This window comes from Colletes latitarsis, chromosome 5 (assembly GCF_051014445.1).
Source record: "Colletes latitarsis isolate SP2378_abdomen chromosome 5, iyColLati1, whole genome shotgun sequence".
Lineage (NCBI taxonomy): Eukaryota > Metazoa > Arthropoda > Insecta > Hymenoptera > Colletidae > Colletes > Colletes latitarsis.
Genome location: NC_135138.1, coordinates 34,827,710 through 34,849,969, shown reverse-complemented (window position 1 = coordinate 34,849,969; position 22,260 = coordinate 34,827,710). Strand labels below are relative to the sequence as shown.

At 37.9% G+C, this 22,260-nt stretch overlaps 1 protein-coding gene and 1 long non-coding RNA gene across 2 annotated transcripts in view; one reads left to right on the top strand and one right to left on the bottom strand.

Moving 5' to 3' along the window:
* LOC143341757 (uncharacterized) overlaps positions 1-22,260 on the bottom strand; it is a 174,540-nt gene that overhangs the window by 84,588 nt on the left and 67,692 nt on the right. The window lies entirely within an intron of this gene.
* Positions 1-22,260, top strand: part of LOC143341755 (lachesin) — a 91,132-nt gene that overhangs the window by 45,864 nt on the left and 23,008 nt on the right. Inside the window, exons 3-4 of the mRNA XM_076764908.1 lie at positions 7,342-7,448; positions 13,108-13,293. Coding sequence (XP_076621023.1) covers positions 7,342-7,448; positions 13,108-13,293 — 293 coding nt within the window. The remainder of the gene's footprint in view (positions 1-7,341; positions 7,449-13,107; positions 13,294-22,260) is intronic.

Sequence of the window (22,260 nt, the reverse complement as noted above, 5' to 3'; positions counted from 1 at the left end):
AACGCTAGTGCAAATAAAAGGGGGAGGAAAAAACGGATCTGAAATACCACGCGGAAAAGAAACTGAGGGGAGAAGGAAAAGATGCAAATTGATAAAAAGGGAGTGAATGCATATGAGAATGAGAGGAAAAGAATAAAAACAAGGGCGGATGTTCAAACGAATAAGATGTAAAGTTGTGAAGGAAAATGGAGAAAAATGAAAAAGAGCAGACTCAGCCAAGACAGAGGTATGGTTCGACGGAAGAAAGAAAAAAAAAAGCAGGAACTTTAACTTCTTCGATCGGAAGATTCAATGGCTCGGTACGCTCCTTGTTCTGATATCCGATAATCGCGATTCTTTAGGCGGATAACCTTGATTCCGCCGATTAAAAGCGTGAGATCATTTTTGCGACTTGTGGTGGACCTCGAGCAGTTAATTTTTTGGCAAATATTTTGTAGAATCGTTTAAATTGAACATTTTTATTCGCTATCTGAAACAGCAACGACGAGAGCTGCATAATGGAAACAAACGACAAAGTAAGGAGATATAAATGACAGAGGGAGAGAGGAAAATGCAGAAGCGAAACGTGAAAACTCAAAACCAACTTCTGCGAGCTTTCACGGTTCCACTATGCGAATATTTCTCTAGCCAGAAAGAGTTACACTCGACAGTCTAAAGATAATACCCGTAATTCTCAGTTTAAGTTTTCAATCAGTAAATTCGTAAGTTTCTAATTAATTCCCCAGCCAATAGATATATAAATTTTCGTCGAACTTTCCAGGACATTGTTCCTGCCTCTATTTACGAACGATGTAGCATGCTTTTTGAACCGTGCTCGTTTCAAGGAGTCAAAAAATTAAAAGCTAGTGACGCGTACAAGTTACTATGCACAGAATGGCGCAGTAGCTGCAAAACGTTCTCGAACATATTTCGGACAGTTGTACATGGACTGAAATGAAATTATATTTAATTTAATTCTATGGAAATATCGCGCAGGTGTCGCGATATTTGATCGTTAAATATGTCTGTTCTGAAATTAATTACTTATATATCAGAGTCTTTTCATGTGCAACAAATACTTCTCGACAGGAGGGAAAAGGTTCTAAATTTTTTGATGAAACTAATCAACTACTTTACTATCAATTAATTTTAATTTAAAATGAGATGGAAGAAATTGTATAAATTCAACATTGTCGGTAGAATCATTAAGTAAACAGCAGTAGTGAATTTCTTTTTCGAAACAATGAACACTGGTTGTTTTTAAATTCTCGAATTTCGTCGTTTCACCCCACATAAAAGGCACCCGGAGTGTTGAAAAAATAATTGATGCGGAACCCTGGTATGTCTTTAATTAAAGTCACGTTTATAGAAAGACCGACGTTCTTTTTCGCGCAGCGAAATTAGCTTCGCACTGAAATATGTTCATTAAATGGATCGGTCAGTAATAATTTCGTAATAATCGCGTTAGGGAAGTATCGTGCATTTACTTAATTCACTTTGTAGATCATTTATTAGGTATATGCTTTCACAAAGCAATGCAAACTATTTATATGGCGCGATGGTGAAACGTCGCTGATGTATACAATTAATTCGAATTAAGCTTTCTGGCTTCATCGCCTGAATATGTATCATATATTTACACGTATCTCCATTGCATATGCCAATACTGTTCTCTTTCCCGCATCTGGTATTTTTCGGAAAGGAGCACAAAAGCGAAGGATGAGCATAAAAAACCACAATGGAGGCAAAGAAAATGATCAACGGAACGGTTTGTGAGCGTAAGAAGCTGCAGGAAGAGAAACGATGGCCATGTATACGACAGAGAGACAGATAATCGTGAATAATAGATTAAAAACTCCAATAAAGCTTGCTTGAATTTACCGAAACCAATAGTTGCAGCAAGCAAATCAGACAGTTTGAATAAAAATTCAATTCTGATTTCATACCAAACGTAGAATGTTTGAAAATGAATATAAAAAATATTAGTTTCGTTACACAATGTGAATGATTGAAATGTGAAGAAATTAAATAAAATATATAAAAGTGCATTCAAGACTGCGATGATAAAATCATTTCTCCGGTGTTCTCACGCTGTGCTTGTCTTGCTAAACGAAATCTGACAACGTTCAGAAAAATTGAGCATAATACTTTGCGAATATGCGAACCCTGGCACATTTTTACCGGATAGGAAAGCTTGTTCGTAGATTATATTTCGTTAGGAGTAAACACACAGGCTACACGACACGAGGAATAACGCGAGAAGAAACTTGCCATGTCACGATTAATAAAATTCCTTATTACGGAAGAGGAAGTGCACGTTATGTCCAGAATACTAATTCGACGCTGACGCAAACATTCCGTGGAAGTTAGGAATTTTACGATATTTAATATAGGCAATAAGTTGCCCTGGAAAGTTCGATAATAAGCTGTTTCTGAAAAGTTTTGGACTTGGAAGAACGTTGCCTGTTGCGCGATATATTGATAAATCTGATGGATACCAACGATTTATGGACGCGATCAAACTGTCAAGCATCTTTTCAATTGGACACGAGCGTTGTTACTCTCCCATTAAAAGTTTACGAGTTTTCTTTTACGAAGCTGCACGTAAATTGTTCCAACGTTACAAGGCATTTTAAAAAAAAAAAAAAAACTTTTCAACGTTTTACGAGTGCCTAGTACTTACACGAAGAAAATGTAAAAGTGGACAAACGTAAGAGTATTATTTTTCTACGATTCTTTTAGCCGATTAAATTTCTTTTAATTATATGGATGATGTATCATTTTGAAAGTCTCGACATTCTCCTTTACGTTCCGCGTTACTTTCCGTTTATCATTGTGCAGTCGAATCTTACTGCACTACGTTTCTATTCACAGAAGGAAAGGTCAGCTTTGAACGTTCGATGCACTCGTTCCTATTAGAGTACTTCGATTCGTTCGAGTTTAGTTCCGTGGGTCCACGCGACTTTAACGTTACCTTGTTTCCTTTTAGAGATTGTAATACCGATAACTTTGAATCGAAACGACAGTTTTAATTCGCTTATCATGCATAACCGTCGACTCTTGTTTAGGCGTAACAGTTTGCAAATAAAGAGGCCCTAATTGCGTAACTGAAACAGGAAATTGCATGTTACTCCAACAGGATTGATTTTGGGATCGGGAATGTACTCCAATATTTACAGTCAATAATTACGATGAACAGAATACGCAAATTATACCGAAACGTTCGAAATATTGTAATGGTTCTATCGAGATGCAACGTATTTTCTGTTCTCTACGATTTATTAAGTTTTTCTCGCGTGTTGAAATTCGTTTGGGACCACCTTTCGGCGAACAGTCCATGTAAATGACGTTACGCGAACTACGAGAAATGCAAAAAAAAAACCATTATATTTTCTTTGGCCGCTGAAAGTCGCGAGGAAACAAAAGATTGTTCACGATCCTGGGCGCATCGAGGGCACTCGAAAATTAATACGACTTTTAAATTACAATACGAAACTTCCCCGGTCACGGACTCAATACAGGAATTTCATCTTTCCTAGCTCGATGGCGAGTGGCCGTTTATTCCTCGCTTTTATTTCCACGTAATGCTGGGCGCCATCAATTTACTTTGCTCTCGGCCACTCGGCAGATTGCTTGTCCCACGGCGATTGTCACTTCTACTTATAATACTTTCCGATCCTATTACCGCTGTTATGAGACAAATAGGTCAAGATTGTCTCGTCTAAGATCCCACGGCTTGACTCCGAGCTTATCTTTTCCACGGATTCCTTCCGTTCCTCCTCCTCCGCGGCAGTTACCCGTTCAAGTAAAAAGTGTTGCCTCTTATTTCATTACTGGGTCTTAGTTCGGCTCTTTTGAGCACCGTTCTGCGCTGCTCGACATTTGTTCCCTTCATATTTCCGATGTCGCCCGGAAAACGGATTTAAAACTCTCGAGGAAACTGCCCCGAGTTAATTATTTTGATTTAATGCCTTTAGAATAGCATCCCCCCCCCCCCCCCATCGTGGGCTGGTTTTAATTGGAGTGCGTCTTTGCTTCGCGATAGCTGCTCCCGTCGAAGAATTTTACGTCGGACAAATGCATCGGTGATTTTCGTGGATCGGTGTGCATAATTGACATGGGAGCGATACTGGAGACATTTCTTTGCTGTGCACGACCTTTGATAAGGAAATTGAGAAAGATGAAAATCAAGGAATTGCACACCTCAGCTAGCGAAAACCTGATTCGATCGATGAGCAGAGAATATCTTGGAAATTATTTTAATAAAATAAATTCAATTTTCGATTTGCACGCAAATTAATTGGAAAATTTTATTCAATTTAGTTATTTTTGTCATGTCTCTCAAAATGATTTTCCGTCTTATCTTCGATAAATCCGTAATTTATTTCAATTTCCGTACTGGCCATATTATGAAACTTCTGAGAGCTTATTTTCAACAAATAAAAAAAAGCTGATTAATAAAAATCCATCGAGGGAGGAATCTGATTACCGTGATTCCCTATCGGATATTTTTTGTTCCTTCGTCGATCGATTACAATCGAGTACGCTGTCTTATTTCGTAGATATTGACAGAAAAAGTGTAGTGAAGTAATAAAGTAGACAACGGGAAAACAATACGTTCCACGAATTATTCTCCCTGCTTTAGATCGAAACAATGATATATTGTATATTGCAGAGCACTTCGTGTACTTCGTGAACTTTGTGAACATATTTATTTAGCATTACATGTCGCCTGAGAAACTAATTTTTTATCTTCGTGGAAAAACTTTATACAACTCATACAATATCACGCAAAAATCTTTGTGTTACAGAAGCTTGGTTACCGTACTTTTTGATGCAAAACATAACATTTCTTTCTCGTTAAAATGTACACTCCAATTTCAACGTGGTAGCGTACCACTCGCCCTGAGTCATTATTCTGCTAAAATTAAAACGTGGAGTAACGTTTAAAAAGTGTTAAATAAACCTATTTTTACGACTGCAATTCTTAGATCGTGAATGTAACTTACAGAACACGGAGAAATTTGTAAGAAGTCGCAGTTTTCAAAGCGTATCAAATATAAAATGAACGTGTTGGTATAATTACAAAAGTAAACTATAAACGAATTTCAAATTTTGCCAAATAACAAAAAAATGCATTTAAATATAATGTCAAGAGAATTGGTTTAATATTAAAAGCCATTATATTTACACGTATATTTAATGACAGACTAAAATTGTACCTTTTATGATTATACGTTAAAACAGAATCGTGAAAATAGTTTCGTACCGCTGTTATAAAATTTATATTACATTTATACTCATTTGTCCGTGCTTTATTATTTGCACAGAAATTTTAAACTTTGAAAGACAATTCCGTTAACGTGAAACTCATTGTCAGTTAAAAACCATATCAACCAGAGCGCAACACCAATATACGGGCAAATGGCGAGGTACTTGTGAAATGTAAAAACGTTTTATTATACATACACCTACATCAAGTATTCCATTTGTCAACTGTAGTAGAAAAATTTTCAACTGAAGTGACCTCATTCTACCTCGTATCGACAATTGTTACAACCAGTCGTAGAATATCCTGAACGAAAGGATGCTGTTTCTTTTCCGTGCTATTATCGAAAATTTTGATATACAGTGATATTTCTAACGTTTCGTATTAAATTACTATTAATAATCGTCGTGAAATATAAATATTTACAAGTGCTTGGCGAATGTATCGAACATTTAGCAAATTAAATATATTGACCAACAATCCAGTTTGATAGCCCTTCAAATTCATAGAATTCAATATCTAAATTATTAAAATCGTTTTCGAATTGTAAAAAGTTACTTAGAAAATCCTGTATACAAAAAATGAAACTTTCAAGTGAGTTGGAAAGACTGTGAATTCAAGTATTTTAAATTCTTTTAATATCCTTAGCTTCGAAGTAGGAGTTATTTTCGTTCCTCTCACCTTTGGGCTAAGATAAGACCGATTTCGATCCGCTCTAAACCTGTTCAATCTACTCTAATAATATATGCACTTACACTCAGCCTCCACGGCCTATTTAACGTTGACCGTTTTTCTTCTATAAATACATGTAAATTGTCAACGAAAATATCAACAACCTCGTTTGGTGATCGAATGTCGTTTTAATATTCGTTCTGTTCAATATGAACGAAATAATATTTTTTAAAAAATCTCCAGCAAGAAATTAGATGAAACCCCCGAAAGACCTCGTAAAGTGGAAATGATGGTTTAAACATTTACGACTTCCATTTTGTGAACGTATTTTAATTCAGAAACATTGCTGTCGCGATTAGAAAAACAGTTCCGTAAACACCATGATAGAGGATTTAATGGATTTGCATAAACAAATGCGCACGATAAAACGACAGCGAAACCAACATCACCGTTTCTGCTTGAACAATGTCCGAAGCTTACGTATGGATCTGCGGAGTGATAAATAATAAGTACAAAAGTAATTTAAACCGCGACATTAAATGCGAAACGTAATACGCGTATTCAAATGCTATTCCAATTTTAAAACATCGCATTTGAATCCTGGTTTATATTTCTCTTTGACAGTTTGCGTAGTTGTACAACGAAGAACTCCAGTTACAAAGAAGTTGGAAACAAAGAGTTTTCGGTTCGTTATTTCCGTTGTTTCAATTGAGTAAATCGAGCAATCGATTTTTCTACTTGTTGCGACTGCAACGTTGTTACGTACCAATAAACCTACCTCGGTACGATGGAAGAATGGGTTTGCTGTGTATGTGATATACACTAGTATCATGCGTTGACATTCGAGAAAGACCGAAAATTCTAAAGGCCGCATTTCAAAAGGAGATTTCAGCCGGGAACGTTAAAAGAATTGATTTTTGTTCCATTAGATTTTCTGAGAAAGATATCTTCGACGAAAACGAACATTGTAAATTTCATATCGATGTATGAAAAATTATTCAAGCTACAAAAAAGTAAATATAAACTCGAGCTCTCAAAACTATAATCGAGATGATAAGTAATTAAACCCTTGAAATATTTCACGAAACACTGAATTTTTAAATATTGAACTCATTCTTCTATAGTTGTTTTTTACCTTGTACCGAATTCTAGACATGATCCGTTTCAATTGCGCGACTCACCCCCGTACAATTATTGCTATTTCCGCGATTGAAATAAACGGACGAAATCCCAAACTTTTCCTTTACTCTGGAATTCATGAACAAACAACGATAAGGTTTTTTTCAGCTACTTATTCTCTTGGTCTGCTGTTTTTTAATAAGTACGTCTTGCTTAGTGAATGAATTTCATGTTGCGAGATTACTGCGAGTACGATATGCAAATTCAAGGAGAGTTTTTCATGCGCATCCTATCTGTTTTAGGCGGTGCTTTTCCACCGGAATTCGCTGGTCCTATCACAAATCTAACGGTACCGCTCGGAAGGGACGCAACTTTTACGTGCCTGGTCAAACATTTGGGAGGATACAGGGTAAGTATCCCTTATGAAAATTCATCGACCGCTGATGTATATAATTTTTATTGCGAGTAGCCGAGTCACGCGTATACATATTCGTTTCCGGCAGTAATTCTGATTATTCAGCCCGTTTCTCTTTTTCTCAGTTGCAAAACGCGATTATAAATTTACACTTTGTACATTCCGTCCGATGAAGCATTTAAATAGCCTTGCGTAACGCAAGCGTTGCGCCGCAAAAATGTCTTTCGTTGCTCGCGAAAAGATCGTTACTTAATCTCACGTTTTCTTCTCACACTTTCGTTATTATGTGGAAGTTGTATCAACGCCGAATAAAGTATAACATCGTGAAAAACGTGTTACGGTTCGTAATGCAGAGGAAGTTGTTCGAGCGGTACAATTTCTGGCCGTACGCGGTCACGGTTTAAATTAAAGATAACACAGTTGTTCAAGAAAAAGAATCAACGGGAGTGGTACACGTATTTTTCTTGAAAAGAAACAAGAATATTTACCCCTAGTAGATTGCTTTATACTTGTTCAGCTTGTTCGCGTTAAAAACACAGAACTCTCGGGTAAAGTCTACGAACGGCAGTGTAATATAATTTTTTCGTATAAAATATGTCGAATCGACACGGATGGATGTCAGGGTGTTCCTCGTACGTGTTACTTGGAGCTAATCTCTTCACGCCAGTTAGTTCGCTGTCAGTCGTAGAGAGCTATCCGAACAAACACGAGTATCACCAGTTAACCATCTGGAAGTCAGATATTATACCTCCGTCCTTTCTTACGCGGGAATATCCGACACTCGAACATCCCTCCCCTGATGATTCCACTTTGGTCATGGAATCGCGTTCATCGCAGAACTGTGCATTAATCGACTGCCATAATTTAAATAAATCATCATGGAACCGATTCGCGTAACTCTACACTTGGGCGTCCAACATCAATTTGAATGATTAATTAATAGCTCAATATTTCAGATTCGCGTTACTTATAATCAGTGTGATATTTCCAATTAAAACGGTTAGCAATCGGTCAAATATTTTCGATCGAAGTCGCTAATAATTCTTTTGTATTTGTACGGTGTCTCGTTAAATTAAACAATGGTTCGAAATTTCTTTGTTCCGACTCGGGAAAACTGTTACCGTGATAAAAGTAATTCCTCGAATAATTCATTTCGTTAAATTCACGCGCACTCTTTTTGATTCGATATCCTTTCTACGGCTTCGTCCCTGTGGTTGGTCACAAAAATAGAACCGTTCCCCTTGCCGTATTAGATTTCATATACGTCGTCGTGAACACAATTTCATTACACGTCACTGTGTACATCGTGGAACGGGCAAAATGTAAGAGCGACCAATAATAACTTTTTAAAATCCCCCAATTTTCGTTTTAATTTAATTAGATTTAAACTTTCTAGGATTTATTCTTTTACTTTAAACTTAACTACTATGTTTAAATAGACAGCAGAACGTGGAAATAAAGTCGCTGATTATTTGGTATCTAGAAGTGTGTAGGAAATCATTTATTATTAATCGACGAGACAAAGATAAATCTTGTTTACTCGTTCAACGTCTGACGTAAAATTGATAGTATTATTTTCTTTAGCGATGTATATCATTTCCAAAATTAATCTTTTCTATAATTTAATTCTAGATATAAAGATACTCGCGTTGTGATAATTATATGGATGTAAGAGAGTTAATTGGTATTTTATAAAACATATTTTTCTGCTCAAGTTTTAACGTGCAATTTTTAATTAAGTGCACTTTAACGAAATAAAAATTATTTTTGCGGATTTAATAAAATGTTCTCATTATACGTTTGTAATTAAATTAAGAAACGTCGTAAAAATAAAAGAAATAATTGCTGGCTGCTTGTTTTTCCTGGCAACGTCATATTAAATTTTATAATCACGAAAAGAATTTATCTCAGCTACTTGTACCTCACCTACAAAGCATAAAAGGTGAATTTTTACCGAAGATACATAATTCAACTGATTACTATTCTCCTTCCCATTGGCTATTATTAAAAAAACAAAGTTATCGCCTATTTGCCCGATCCACCGCTTTAATATCTACAGTATTACTAACATTTAATATCGCTGTTTCAGAATATGAATGGAATTGACTGTGTAAATGAATTTGTGTTTGCTCGGATGAAAACCACTTTCGTTCCATTATTTGCATTATACTTACGGAAAATTGACCGATTTACTGTAGGAATGCCGTAACACGTGTTTCAATTTCAGTGAACCAAAGAAAACGGAACAAAGTAACTATGAAAATTTAAAAGCAAGCGCTCAGAAGTGGGGAAGAAGAAAAGTTGTGTTGTAATAAGCCAGCTTGCTCGCATTAAGATCGTTTTGGCACTGTTACAAAAAGATAAATAATCTGGCTACGAGCGTCTAATGACATTATGCAAGAGTAAAGTGGTAACGAGCGACTGTTGCTAATTTTTCATTTTAAGTTTAACGCCCGGAATGACGAGTCTGACGACGCGAATAAGGCGTGCATTCGCAATCCCAGCAGGATTATTTCGTAATTCAATATCCACTGTCCGACAAATCGTAGACCATTGTCTGGACTAATTGCATAATAAACTACATTAAACTTGCAAAATATCATTATCATTGATGAACGGTTGGGACTAATCAATAACTAACACGACGAAAAATAAATTTAACAGAATTTGAGACAAACAAATTTGACTGGTTTAAAAAATTTTCAAATTGTTCTAAAAAAATTATTTTCGGTTGCAGGGGTCAATTACAATCATTTTTGGTCATTCCAGATACCCTCGAAATCCTACGCATTTTCGAGAAAAAAATTCGAGAAGGTGAAATTTTTCGAAAAAAATAAAAAATTTTAAATCGTTCTAAAAAAATTATTTTCGGTTGCAGGGGTCGATTACAATCATTTTTGGTCATTACACATACCCCCGAAATCTTACTCAGTTTCGAGAAAAAAATTCCTTACCGAAAATATCATGTCTGACCATACCGTTGATACGTTTCCCTGAAATTTCATGCGTATCTTTAAAAGGTCATAACTTCTGAACGGATTGAAGGATTTTGATGTTTAAAAAAGCAAACGACGCGTATTTTAATGAAGAATATATAGAAATTCTAAGAATATTCGAAAAGTTGTTCCTTAACCCCATAAAATGAGGAAAACCCCATACAAATGGTCCAATTTTCGAACGACCATAACTCTTATAATAGTGAACCTATCTCATTGAAATTTAGTAGGGAAGTAGAGCTCATGGATACCTACAAAAATAAATAACGCGTGCGGTTATTAAAAACAGAACACGTCGCGATGGGATGCTACACAATACTGCTGTAGTCCCACTCTCGCACCCACGCATGTCCAGTGTACGCAAAGCAAGGAAAAGAACCAGGGGCGTACAATAACGTTGATCGTGCATTGATCTGACGAGGAATATATCTATTTCTCGCAGAATGTACAAGCCACTCTTCGAAAACAATTTCGAACCCCATTACGACATCCCTGGAGCACCACGGCAACTCCTTTTCTATTAATACAAGCGTTTCTCGAGGCCCGGTAGTACCGCTCTTGCGACTTCGCCAGATTTGGAATATTCGAAGGAAAATGCAAATATCGCCCGAAGTTTAGCCAAGGAGATAGAAGGCGCGTACGAGCCGCCTATACGTGCCTCTCTTCCACCCATGGTGTAGGTATCCGGCTTGTTTGTATTCCGTACTCGACCTGTCTATAGGGAAATTGCGGTGTTCCCGGTGTCGAAATCTATGAACACGTCTGTGGCCTCTGATCGTCCTCGTTGGTTCCGTGTGCTGTCGTCTCATTAACCCTTTCGATCTGACCAGAGGGTCCTAGACTTTACTAACCAGCTCAGACGGCAGGGTTCTACTAAATTGCTTACTAAATTGAATCAGTCACTTCGAGAAGGCAGTTCGTGGGAATTGCACTTCCCTGACAAACGAAGGGCACTTCTATGGGAAACTTTCGTATTCACCCGACGGCGTTGATCGTCCAGTCATTTGACCGGTATCAACAATTGACCCTAACCCCAGTTGATTTGGACGAAAATGATTATCAAAAGGAAAAATTAAGGGATACGTTATTGTTGACTGTATCATGTTTACCTATGTAATATTATTATTGATTGAACCTGAGAAAATACGAGCTCTGTAAAATCTTGAACTGTATTCAATGTAGGGAGATCAGCAAGTAATTCTAGTAGGAGTTTCCACCAGGCTTATCGTTCGTGTCGAGCCTATTCACCTGAATATTTGGCACCATAAACAATATCACCTATTGCCCGATGACCATCTTGTCACACAGACACGCATTTACTTTGACCCATTCCTGAGACACAACTACCAAGTTAGATTCACACAGATACGTCACTAAGTCGGCCTGCCAACAAGGTATGGGCAGCGTCGACTATCTTCCCCTTCCTAACCCTGTCGACACTGGAATTTCTCTGGATCTCCCTACAATAACTGTCTATTGTAACTATAGACTGGATTATGGAATAGGAATAGGTGTAAACGGTTCGACTAGTTATAATAAGGATACTACGATTATCGATAAATTATTTAACGCAACGGTGTTCTTTGTGTTTGGATCGACATAAAACGGAAACCATATTAAAGAGAAAGCTTTCTAAGTCTAAAGTTTGACTACTTTTAATACGCGTTGATAGATCGTATTATATGTTACAAATTTAGTAACAAATCTCAAATCTTTATTGGTTGTTCGTCAATCAAATTTGTCCAACTTCGATCCAGTTTATCGAGTTCTCGTTAAGTAAAAATAGAGATTCGAAGTAGAACGACAATCTATATCATCTGTGTACTCGTATAACAGGAACCTAATAGGATTAAAATCTTTTTATCAGATCCAAAATATCGTCTACCAAAGTTTCCAGTTTCAATTAGATAATGGTTCTTTCTTAATTTTATAGAGTCCATGTTTTGATCTTTAGATTCCATTTTAATTCAATACTCCTCTGAAAATAACAAACGTTGTTTGTTCCATACACATAACATTTGAATTGCAAAGTAGAATTATCATAATCTCTTTCGGCATGTAGGAATGTCGTCTTCACATCGAAATGGATCATCTCCATATCTCGATATGCGGTAAGAATACACTATACAGAATCATATTGCACAACTGGTGCAAAAGTTTCTTTGTAATCAAACCCTCGACATCGCGTAAGGTCTTTTACAAATTTAAGTATAACGTTGCTATTAGGATCTTTCTCAATTTTATAAAGTCTCTTAGATTGCATCGATGTCTCGCTCTTTAACAAAGATTCGTTCTCATCTTCGATACTGTCTTTCTAGTTTTCTTTATTTTATAATGATATCTTTTGGACTAATCAAGATTTCTTTGGTCCCACTATTTGTTTCGTCTTCTTCAGATCATTGTCTCTGCCCTTTGTAGCAAATATTGACATAACTCTAATTATCCTTCATCAATGATAACGTTTCTAAAAGTCAATAATTAACTTCTTACGAGTCTTATAAAAAACACCCGCGACACGGAATTTAAAAAGTGTACTTTTAACATTTCATTTATTTCGTGTTTATTTGAGTTGCTCGCTTTGTCGGTGGTCGCCGCGATTTCCAAGACGCATTTATCACGACAGCTACCAATTTTTATAATGCGAATGTTTTCGACAGGTTGGCTGGGTGAAGGCGGACACTAAGGCTATTCAGGCGATCCACGATCACGTAATAACTCACAACAAGAGGATCTCGGTGTCCCATAGCGATCATACAATGTGGAATCTTCACATAAAAGGCGTGCAACAGGAGGACGAGGGTCTCTACATGTGTCAAATTAACACGGATCCCATGAAAAGTCAAGTGAGTCCACAAAATAATTGTTCTATCGTACGAATACGAGTTTACTTAAAATCACTCGATCACACGAATTTGTAAACGCTTTACAAAGCCGTGATTAATATTTAAAAAATTGTCCAAGGAAAGTTGAACGGGTTTCAAACGTTCGTATTAACGCCTAGCTGTTGATAAATTGAACAACTATCTTCTGGATGGAAATATTGGAGTCCCGGGGAAAAAGGGAATTTACTTAGGCACTGTTGGCTGTCGGACATGTTTAACTGCTTGCTGTTTCGACCATTTTCAGTAACTAAGCGGTCGGAATCAGAGCTTTCTGCGCGCAGTTTAGCCGGCAGGACGAATCGCGGTAAGCCGAGAAACTCGGTGAAATAACTAATTGGAAACGGTACCGCCGACACTATTTAGATCGATAAAGTTCTGGGATGCACGTCGTTTGCGGGGCCCATCAATTCCAATTAAGTGATTCTCTACGCTTTCCCGATACGATCTTTCGCACGATATCAAATTCCTTTGCCGCGACCGTTTGAATTTACATATTTTCATTTCGCCGACTGCTACACCATTGACGGGAAACAGCAGCAGGCGATAAAAATAGCGATAAGAACCGCACCAACTGGTCTGAATAATTGGAAACGAGACGAATCATCTTGTTGAAGCGAAGGAAACTAAGAATGCTGAAGTTTAACGAATTTTCGCGGTGCAAAGTTACAATACTAAACGGTATTAATTGAATTACAAAGATTCACAGGTATCAGTTACCTTCAATGTAAGAATCTTTACAAGTATCGAAGGTATTTCTATCGAGCTGCCGAAGCACGGCATTCCAGGGAACTTAACAAGCCATCTTCGCTAGTTCAGGAATCTCAGTTCTCGTTTATGAACACCTTGGAAGTAACGTTTAGATTTCAACAATTTTTGCACCTTCGACAAGATTCGATTCATTAGGGCGGATTTAATTATGCACAGTGTCGTTAGCACCTTTACGTTGCATCAGCTTTATACGTCAATGATCGAATCAAAGTTCTGAACTGCAGTGTAATGGTCTGTGCATCTTAAGAATAAAAATGAAAAATGTCAAACTCGTGAACATGGAATTCATAGCGAAATAAAGTTTTGATTTTAGGAAGAACAGATCATAGCACGATCCCCGACGAAGTCTCAATTAAGTAGTGATAAGATTCCATTTCTGTCGAGTCTTTTAACAATTCCTCGAGCCTTGTATTGGCGCAACACAGGGAAGCGTATCTTGCGCCTTTCAAACGATGTCTCCGCAGTACCGTGACCGAGAAGAATCCAACGTTCGCTAGCAGAGAGAAAGGGTCGTCTTTAGCAAGCTATTTTCTCTAACGCACAAACGTCAGCTTTCATTCCGTCGACTTTCAGCCAACCAGCCTTCCGCCTGGCATCATGGCGTGCCTGCACCAACAGACACTCTCTGCAAAGTATCCAACCGTCTTCTTTCACCCTGCGAACCGTCTCGTCCCGGGGAAGTGTGATATGGCACGAGATAGAGTCGAGTCTCTCCTTTGAGATCTAATTTTCTGACATTTCAGATTGAATCCGGGCTCGCAGGCTTCCGTTCCCGTCCAGAAATCTCTTACTTTCTCCCGCTCCACGGCCGAAGAAACAGTAATCTTAAATAGTGCAGCACGGCGTTACGACTGTTGGCAAGTTAGCGAGTCCCCTTTAACCTCGTCCCTTACATGGCCTCTAAGTAATGAGCGGGAGAAACACTAGCGAAAATACATCAGTCAATCGGTGGGAAACCCTTCCGTCAGCCTGAAATACCGGTTTCTTCTGTTGCTTTTGTTCCATCGGAGTCGGCACACCCCCGAATTCGTCTCCCCCTCGTCCCGTGCGCCTTCGTCGAGTGGTAAAACTCGACGCCGCCCTCCTCGCGGGGAATTCTACGAGCAGTTTCGTTTCGGCTAACCGTATTTCTCCGCTCGTTTCCGTGCGATTCCAACAAGGCGGCTCCTTTCGAGCACACTCGACGCTTAGACTGCGCGGCTAACAAAATGCAGTTTACAATGCTTCCTCGAGAGACTTCTAAAGAAAATTCTTCCCAGTTGGTACGCGTAATACGTTTAAGGGCTTATATTACCATGAGACGTTGGGAGAAATCAAATTTTTACCCCGGTTCGGTAGAAGCTTCCAAAAGCATTTTCTATATAGTTCCAAGTAGAAACACACAGAAATAACGAATACAGGTTTCACCGGAAGCCATGCAGAATCGTAAAGTACGCTGCTTCGTCGTCACTGCCCGATCAAACGCGAGAAACTTTATTACGTAAGAAATACGACCGCAAAACTAGGCCACAGATCGCAGGAAAAAGGTAGCGTACATATTTTCGAATTGATTTTATTTCTGACCTAATTTCTTTAAACAATTCGGAGGTGTTTCCTTTTTATTCAACGTAACATTTCTTAATCTTGAAGTAAAAGCTGATTATTTAATAACAAGGTCCAAGATTTTGAAATTAGTTTTAGGTCCTCGTTCGGAAAATAATCTTAAGGGTACTTTTTTATTTTCACTGAGATTAAAAGAATATTTTTGTGACTATTGTGATTTGAATGCTGCGGGCGAAAAATATTGAGACGAAATACAGAATAATCAGCTGCGAACGAAAACCCGAAGAGTACGAAGAAGACGATCAAATAATAAGAAATCTCCGAATAGTCTGGTTCCCGTTAATTGTATTTCCTATCAGTTTCCGTGCCGTCTCGGCGGATGCTGGGCTTCTTTGCCAATGGTTTTTACCGGTTATCTTGTACGATTCATTTTCACTCGAACACAATACGAAACTCATTCGTGCTCTTCATGTAATTAGTACGAAGTTGTTAACTAATGAACTCGAGACACGTAACGTTTATATTTCGAGAATATCTCGCAATAATACGGAAATACATAATAGAGAAATTAGATGAATATAATTTTAATGCTATTATATCGGACATTCAATTCTGATTTTTGTCAGCCAGAAAGTTAAATTTGGTTCGAATTATTACGGAATCGTACGAATTGTATTCTTAGATTTACTATTTGAAGAATCATTTTCTCAATAAATACTTTTCTCTTCGTTTTTATCTCTTTAAAATAGCTAACATTTTCCGAAGCAAAGATAGGAAGATCAATTTTGATAAACTTTAAAGGTATTTTAAAAATTCTTGCTAAGTCTAGATTAAAGCGTCTTCCGGTATGCCAATCAAGATAATCCCCGAGACGTCACTCCGTTTCGCGTTAATGTCTGAGAAGATAACTACACATTTCAAGATCAGGAAATGTCTAAGCTATAGGGAAATTCGGTGTATCGAAATAATTAAGCTAATCAAAATAACAATCTTCTAAAAGCTCTTCATTTTCACGACGGAGAACGAAGGCATCTAATCAAATGGAACGATTCGACGCCTGCTCGAATTTCGATTCTATCAATCTGTGAAAATCGACTTAGAAATTTCTAGAAACGAGACTTTTTTGATAAATTATTGGGAATCTTGGGGCAGATACTCGCGTGAGACCCGTCGATACAACAATGTTAAAACAGTAAGAAACGAAGTCCGGCAGTGATTCCTGTAAACTTTTCACTCTGCCCTCGAACGAGTTGCCTTTGGTACGTTCTCGAATCGAAACTCCGGACTCCTGACCGGAATTAATAACCTCGTTCGACCGCGGACTATCGGTTTCTTAAATGTCGATTAACAATCTTGGCCCCCGCGACTTACAGCCGCTAAAGAAATTAATCGATCGGACGGCGTTCCGATTAGCGCGCATATTTATCAACATCCCCGATGGGGAGACGTTTCCAAGTAGGCAATAATTAATTTATGGAACGGAACGCGCAGTTTCATAATTCACTCCGCGCGACACCAGCAAGTTTACGTGCTTGGGCACGTGTCTGCCTGTCACCGAACTGTCACACGGGGGATAAGAGAGATGCACGAGTGAAGTCTGGCGCGAGCAAGGGGGTTAGAGAGTTACACGGGTGCCGTTCGCCTGTTTCAGCTACGTATTCGTTGAGACTGTTTTAAGCAGTTCAGTGACTTGCGAGACAACTCGGTTATAACGATTGAAGTTTCGTCATAGCGTAGATTACATCCTCGTAATTACGTGCACACCTCGCCTACGACAGCCTACTGCAGGTGGTTCCACGTTCTGCCGACTGTCGGCTGGCTCCCGTAAACCGTAAGTGGAGTGGAAAGATATTAGGATGGGGCTAAGTTCTTCTGACTGTACTAACGTTTCGTGGTTTGACGTACGACCGCTTGGAAAAGTCCTGACGTACACCGAACTTGTACCACCTCCCACACGCCCCCGTTTTCCCCTACCCTGTAGGAATTACGACAGTACACTGCCTCAGTCGCAGCATGCTCGCTGATAAGCGACGCTGGCGACGCCTAAAATCGCTCTCCTACGCGAAGTCACTATTACGAATTGTTGACGACGCTGCTCGTAACCGAGTCATTGCGAAATCAGCATTAGTTTCTTTGGAACCATCGAGGAACTGTTCACTTTTGATCGAATGCAGCGAGAAGTTACGATCGATTTCTAGCCTTGCGTCAATTGGGTATATTATCCAAATCTTTTACATATCTCAAATACATACTTTATTGTTAAAAGTGTGAAATAAAATATTTCTTTACTATTCGTATCGTGCATCTCCTTTGAAAAATGAAACCAAAGGGGTCCTTTTAATGTTTTCCTCGTTTTCTAATAATTTTGAAATTTACGAAGAACGTAATAAGCAGTTGGAATAATATCTGCGGAATAATGCGGTCGGACGTAACTTTCGACTTTAATTCCCTGATTTTTATCATTACTGTTTTAGCGTTGCATTGTGCCGCGTTTCCTTGATGAGGTACAATTTGCTTCTCAGTCACGAGACCTGGACGTTTTCTTATTAATTCCTTGTTAAGCTCTTCCGTGAGAGGAATTCAAATCCTTCAGCAATTTGAACCGTTGTTAATTCCGGTTATGCTTGCGCGAGGCTGGCTAACGTAATATTATCAAACTTTGCGAGATATTCAGAACTTCCTTCGTTATTGGCACTGGTACACTTCGAATCATCGAAACTACTTCTGAACGGTTTGTCACTGACGATGTCTTCCAGATTTCTTATTTTCTTCGACGGTTGTCACGATCTTTCCACTTTACGTTATTACATTAAAACGATAAATAAGTTAAATAAACGATTTTAAGAAGAAGAAAGGAAAATGAAATCTATCGTCCATAGTGAAATATCCTTCGAACGAGCATCTACAATAGCAATCAGTCGAAAGCGCCCAGGGTAACAACTGCGCGAGAAAGGAGTCGAACTTGCAATTCGAGCAACTGAAAAAACAGCAAAGGACACTTTTTCAATCCACGAGACTTCCTTTTAAGGAAATATCTCACGACCGATGAAAGTCAACCACTCAAATCTCCCTTCCAACCGGAAGTGAAATCACGCTGCAACTGCTTAATGAACGAGCAATTTCACGGCGATTCAACTCAGCTTGGGGATGAGGGAAGGGGAGGGAGGAGGGGGGAATTCATTCCAACGTTTCGAGCGTCGCTACCCCCTTTTTGCATCCCTCCCGGTGCGTGTTATCGACGATTGTTTGGACAGTGTAAAAGAAAATCGTGGATTGTTAGGTAACGTGAAAATGTACGATAACAACAACAACTGCATCGAACGCTACTTATTATATCGCGTCGCGGCGTGTCGTTAATTAACGAAAAGCTGCGGCGCTTATTGGCAGCGGCGCCGCTGGTCCACACCCCCCCGCGCCCCCCCTCCTCGCGTCGCTTACAACCCCATGATATGTTGTTCCAGTTTCTCCTGCGGCGGGGGTTAAGGAAGCACAGGCGAAATACAGCCAGGATTTAGGAGCTCTTGCGTTATTCAGTCCTGCTCGCGAATAGAGTAATGTATACGGATATAATTTAGAGATTCGGTAAGAAAGGAAATTTACTTGATGCATTGTGCAGCCGTTAAGCGTATCATTAACATTAAATTCCGGCCCGTTCCGGTGCGTACCGGAAAATATATCTCGCGGAGGACGAGTTTTGGCACGAGGGCTAAAATACTGTTCGGGACGTAAGTAGGCCGGCGCACAATTGTACGGTTTTGCCTAGAAACGCTGCTAAACCGCGACTTTGCCCGTTAATTTTTGGAGATCGTCGCGGTTAAAATGAAATTCGTGAATAATTCCCTTAAAGGCGTTTTGCGCTTCGGGCGGCTGAAAAATCGATTCCTTTCCTTTTATACTACTTTCGTATTACTTATAGTCTTAAAGCATGCAAAATGTAGTTCAGATAAAAGCGTCTTTAAAATTCCAGTAACGGTCAGCGCACCATTCGCGTTCCATCGTAAAATATTCGGTTTTTCTTTCGTTGAACTTTATCAATTTTCTGGATTTACAATATAATAAAAAGCGTGTCAAAATACAAAAGAAAATGGAATAAGAGACAACGAAGTCTAGTAGAAAGTGGAGGATTTGATAATGAGATCTTATGAAAGCGGATGTTAAAAAGTGATCATTATTTTAGCATCGTCTGGGAATGAGAAATTCATGCAGGACCTTAAACGTGTCTTCCAAGGAACAAAAAGTATCCTTATCGTTTTCCTGAAAGTGGCGGAACTCGCCTCAGCGTTATGTTCCATTTGCTGCGTGTACTCGAAAAGAAGTTCTTATCTTAAATTCGATATTGACTCTAATATAAGGTCCTCAACATAAATAGTTCTTCGAGTACGAGAGGATGAAATAATCATATGATAACAAATATCAGACCTTGCTGCTGGGACAGAAAAGAGTTGTGATTTCTGCTAGTTCGTGTAATACTACAATAATATCTCTTTACTGTGATTTCCCACAGTTTGTCGTTACTTTAAAAATATACTAAAGTAAATCTGAAGAATCGATAAAGTTCAAAAGAAGAAATAAATACTTTATGATATTGTACGTTGACCGTTACTGAAATTTCAAAGCTGCTTTCATCGAAATTACATTTTGCATGCTTCCGGAAACGATATCTTAAAAATGAATACTACTTTCGAGTTGAAATTTTAATAGCTTGTAGAAAACGTGTTCCATATCCGTGGAGCTAGAATTACGACGACATCTACCATAGTTTTGACTTCCTTTTAATAAAAAAACAAAATTTGTAAACAACGTTATTTTCTAAATTTCAATCTCTTAAAGTTATTATTATCACGATAATTTCGCACGATATTTTTAACTGACATTTTTCAGGTCTTGAAATTGTATTTTTTAGAAAGTTTATTTGCCAAAAATTTTATATAAAAGTGTATATAATTTAACGTTTTGCGTTAATATACTTTGTTTTTCAATTACTCGTTCAAGCGTGTGGGCGCAGCTGGACGAACATCTGGACAATCGTCCAATGACTGCGCAGTGAGGTTTTCATGTAGCAGTAAATAAACGCAATAATTTTGTACATAAATTAATGTTTTAATAGAATAATGAAAATTGCCATAACGCTGAACTTTTTAACGAATTTAAAAAAATCGTTACTTTTTGGTGGAATTGTTAAAAATATAACTTGAATGCATTGATTCTCTACTACTGCATTATGACATTAAAAAAAAAAGTCTATAAACATCTTCCTTATAATTTTGTGCAACTAGATTCTTAAAATTGACTTGACTAACGCGTCTGTCCATTACTTTTGTGTCTATATACGTCTGTCGTGGCATGATATTATCAATTGTGATTGATTCTACCTACTTAGGAGGTAGTAAGATTAGAAGAAAATAAATAATAGCAGACCACAATCAATGTTTACAATCTCTGATGTAACTAGAAATAAACTAATGGATGTATAGATTATATTCTGGTATAAAAAATCATATTATACACATTTGTTTCAAATTTTCACGTGGAATCATTATCCTGCCGCTGTAAGAACTAAACAAACGACTGAATAATGTATAATAATTGTGAATATTCGGTATTTGCAAGAGTAACTAAATAAATATATTGGAATATTTTAATGAGAAATGTAAAATCGAATTTGAAGCGATATTAGAGATTCGATATTGAAAAAAAGGAAAAAATAACATGATCCCTGGAACCTGAGACCTTCCGGATTATAGACCGATATGTTGATCCCCGGATGTCGCAACTATCGAAAGACATGTCGATTCTAGCTAGACACAAGTCTCAAAACAAAATTTAATATTCCGTGTATACGGTCGGTCTTAGAATAAAAATATAAAAGGCTCTTTTTTTTAATAAAAATGACTGATTATTAGCGACTAATATTCCAAGATGTGTTTCAATCTACCGTGTCCTACATTTTAAGCTCGTTTTTATCTGAAAAGCGTTCTTCCTATTCGTATCCTACCCTTTCAGTTATATTTTTCATTCGTAGAAGAACTCGCGAAACAAACAGAAATTAGTATTTCTTTGATGAGAAACTTTTCTTTCGCTCGATTGCTGGAATATCACGCTGTATGCTACGGCAACGGGACAAAGACAAGTCTGTCATTTACTTGCCAATTAGTTTACCCTGGAAAATCAAATTGAGAAAGCGAAAGGAAGGATAAACTTTTAGTCTAAAAATAAGTAGTCAAATCAAATTATTTCTACTATTTAATCTTGACGAAATTAAGTTTCACTCTCACTTTCTTAAAACAAAGTTTATCGTTCAATTACTGACCGTTTATTGAGCATTACTAAAAAATTTACAGAAAGTTTAAGACGGCGTGCGACGCACACGTCGGGAATTCAGTACTTAATCTGAATACTACGCGTACGGAACATATGCATTAAAACTTATTTAATCGCGCCAGTTGGCTGTAGTTAAAACAAGTAAAGTGCATCCTGTATCGCAGCTTTGAATTTCCATTTAATACTGACGAAACGTGGAACGAATCATAATTGCGTATCTGTATTCTATTACACTAACGAGAATCATATTGCGTCAGTCGGAATCTACACGTTTCAGTATGACGAAGGAATCGCTAA